Below are 3,783 nucleotides of genomic sequence, written 5' to 3'. Positions count from 1 at the left end.
ATGTCAACTTCAAAGAGGATCACACTGTGTATGATATTTCCACTTCTTGTAGAGATGGGTAAGTCCAACTTTTATATTTCTCTGCTTATGTGATGTCCGCCCTTGATTTTAATGCATGAGATATCATATTTAATACTTTACAGCAACTTTGAATATTATAAGTTGTATTTGGGGTATGTAACAGCAAATATACTGTATTGTTCATGTTCTTTAATACATGTGGTAGCTGGTACTGAGTCCTCATCCATACGTCAGGACAGTGTTCTCATATCAGCCAACGTTGGAGACGCAGTGATTGTGCACTGCTTCTATGAAGGCCACATGGCCATGCATTTCTCCTGGTACAAGCAACCCTTGGGAGATAAGCTTCAACTCTTATCAACCGTCTATAAGTTTGACATGAACGCAACATTCTACCATGAGTTTAAGGATAACCCTCGCTTCTCAGTGGAAAATGGCCAAGAAAAGAATCACCTAAGGATCTCAGACATGCAGCTCTCTGATTCAGGCACATACTACTGTGGAAGTGCTTATGGCAACAAGGTGGAGTTGGGAGAAGGAGCCATTCTCATAATAAAAGGTACGTTTTTGTCAAACTGAATTTACAGATATGCGGTGTAAATATGGAGTATTATCTTAATCAGATTAGATGTTAATTTAACAAATGTTGAGGTTGAAAACTTTTTACAGAAATATTCTAGCGATTCAATGGGTTTATTGAACTTCTTGTCAGGATCAGAGTCCAGAAACATGTATGTGCTCCAGCAGCCTGTGTCTGAGTCAGTCCAGCCAGGAGACTCTGTGACTCTGAACTGTACAATACACACTGAGACCTGTACAGGAGAACACAGTGTCTATTGGTTCAGACATGGCTCAGGAGAATCCCGTCCAGGAATCCTTTACTCCCATGGAGACAGGAGTGATCAGTGTGAGAAGAGCCCTGAGGCTGTGTCTCCCACACAGAGCTGTGTCTACAACCTCCCCAAGAGGAACCTCAGCCTCTCTGATGCTGGGACTTACTACTGTGCTGTGGCCTCATGTGGGGAAATACTTTTTGGGAACGGGACCAAGCTGTACATTCAAGGTAATTCCAATTTAATTTGTAAATATCCCCAACAATACTGTATATTCATGCAAACGGCCTACCTCAAAACGATCCCATACATATGTCTCAACAAGCTATACAATATCACCATTAGCTTTTGATGCCATATTTTATTGTTTGATGATCTTCCTAAGCGCTCATAAATACAATATGAATTCCCTGATACCCTTTCCACAGTTCCAGAGCATGATTCTCCATTTGATCTGAGTCCTACTGTTCTGGCCTTGGTCGTCTCCAACATCGTTCTGGGGATAGTGACCCTTCTACTTGTCTGGGTGCTGTGCAAGACTCAGAACAGAGATAGCAGAGGTAGTACTTTATATCTAATGTATCCAATGTATCTAACGTTATAGCTGATGTATCTAATGTTTCATGCATCTCTATGCAATGTACCTTCTGTAAATATCAGTTAAATAACCAAAGTATAAGCATTGTTAATTAACTACATGTGGATAAAAAGAGATAGATTGTCATAAAAATAATAGCTGGCCTTCCTCTATTTCAATCTCTTTGAAGGGAGGACAGATGTCCCAACGTCCCAGGGCAATCAGGTACATTTGTCAACATTTATAAATACAGTATATTTTCAGTTTTTACAAGAAACTGCTATTTAACTTTCCTTGCAGCTAGTAATCTGCTTATATGTGCTATTTATGTTATTAAGGTTTCTTGGAAGCAATAGGTCACTGTACTAGATGAAGCCTTCTGATGTTTGTGATCGTTGTTAATTTTTCCATGAAACTTCTGTCTGTCACTGTTCCACTGACTGTCAGGTCATTGTAGTGGGTGTACAGTCTGAACAGTCCTGTCTTTTGTAGAGTCTTTTCTTCCACAGGAGAATAGAAACATTATATAGTAGATCATGATATCATCATAATGTATTTTCACACGGCTCCACCCCCCTCAGAATCAAGACAGTGACGTGTTGAACTATGCAGCTGTGAGTTTCACCCCCAAGAAGAACTCCTCCTCCTTTAGAAGAGCAAGAGAGAAGACCAGCGGAGAGGATGCAGTGTACTCTGAGGTCAAATACCTGCAGCAGCAGTGAGAGGTATCACCACTGTCAAAAAGACTCCAAGAAAAACCATTTAACTATTTGTAGCCTAATAAAACTTTTAGTATCTGAAATTGGTATGGAATTTACAATGCAACAAAGAAACTGTAATTTTAACATTGTCTGTAAGTTAGATGTATATAATGATCCTGTAATGCGTTAAATAGCCATATGTTATGCCCTGACCTATAGAACTCTTGTTTGTTGAGTCAGGGTGTGGAAATCTATGTTAAATTTTCTATGTTTATGTTCTAGGTAGTCTATTTCTATGTCTGGCCGGGTATGATTCCCAATCAGAGGCAGCTGTCGCTCATTGTCTCTGATTGGGGATCATACTTAGGTAGCCTATTGCCTACTTTGTATGGTGGGATCTTGTTCCTGTTTAGGCTGGTATTTGTATAGCCTTTTGGACTTTACGTTACGTTGTTTCTTGTTTTGTTTGTATGTTTATTTGGGTGAATAAACATGTACGCTTTTCACGCTGCACCTTGGTCCGACCCGTCTCTCAACGATCGTGACACCATAACTTTTTACAGCTTTTTATTGTAACAAATATTCTGACAGACAATCCCATTTTTGCTCTATGACTGTGTGTTTTTAACATAATAAACCATTAATTGATAAACTCCGTACATCTCTATTCTCTGTCTACAGTACATCTCTGCTATCACATATACAAATATACAATATGATCAAAGGAATAGCAGTTTAGGTGAATATGTGTCAGGCGAACACCAACCATTATATAACAATGTTTAGTCTAGTTGAGATAAAAATATTTTTTTCAGGAGAGAACATGAGAATCTCTCTGACTCCACATACTGCATAGCTAAACATTTATATGATTTACAATAAATGCTCTCTTTGTAAGAAGTGCAGTGTTGGTTCACACACCTACCAGGCAGGGTGTGATTTGATGTATCTCCCACCAATCAGAGAAAAAAGTTTCCTTTCTGCCTTTCTCTGTAACTGTCACGCAAGAAGCCTACTGATCACAGTACTACACCAGTCCATTTGGTTCAGGGCGAGAGTAACCACTCAGGATGGATTACAAGATGACCCCACTATTCATCTATATGGCGATTCTGCTTCTCACTTGTAAGCACTGTATGTGCAGTCAATTTCTCCTGTGTTTCAGTAGCTATTTACTGTAAGATATCTGACAATATCCTCCACCTTGGCTCAACATATTGACATGGCTTTACTGTAACTCTTATGCAAATTGGGTTGTGAATTGATTACATCAATTAGCCAAACATGAGCCCTTTACCTCTGGATGATTTACACCATTAGCAAATATTTCCATCTCCAACTATGTCCTCTGTCCTGTGTGTTCCAGATGGTACCATGCATCCCATTGTATCTCAGCCTGTGCTGACAGAATTGTTGCCCATAGGGGGATCTGTGACTCTGGAGTGCTTCTCCACTGTAGACTCAGTGTTATCCTGGATAGGGCTGAAACACACACCAGGACATGGATTTGTTCTCACACAACCTACTATGAAAAAGTGCAATTCCAGGGAGATTTTGCAAATATGTCTCATTTTGAGCTGCAAATTATGATTTTTGTTTTAATTTGACACTTTGGAATGTTGCCCATACTGATGTTGGATCGTATCATTGT

The 3,783-nt window shown here is 39.5% G+C and overlaps 1 protein-coding gene across 1 annotated transcript; it reads left to right on the top strand.

Moving 5' to 3' along the window:
• LOC311133077 (uncharacterized protein) lies at positions 1–2,153 on the top strand (the record flags this gene model as incomplete). Its single annotated transcript, XM_084166512.1, has 6 exons — positions 1–58; positions 218–580; positions 734–1,084; positions 1,283–1,414; positions 1,622–1,656; positions 2,013–2,153. The coding sequence occupies 6 exons, from the start codon at positions 1–3 to the stop codon at positions 2,151–2,153; spliced, it is 1,080 nt and encodes a 359-aa protein (XP_084022638.1).
• Positions 2,154–3,783: the final 1,630 nt, after the last annotated feature.

Source organism: Coregonus lavaretus (genome assembly GCF_964263955.1).
Source record: "Coregonus lavaretus genome assembly, chromosome: 7".
Lineage (NCBI taxonomy): Eukaryota > Metazoa > Chordata > Actinopteri > Salmoniformes > Salmonidae > Coregonus > Coregonus lavaretus.
Note: the sequence above shows the minus strand (reverse complement) of the source record. Positions and strands in the feature narration are given on the sequence as shown.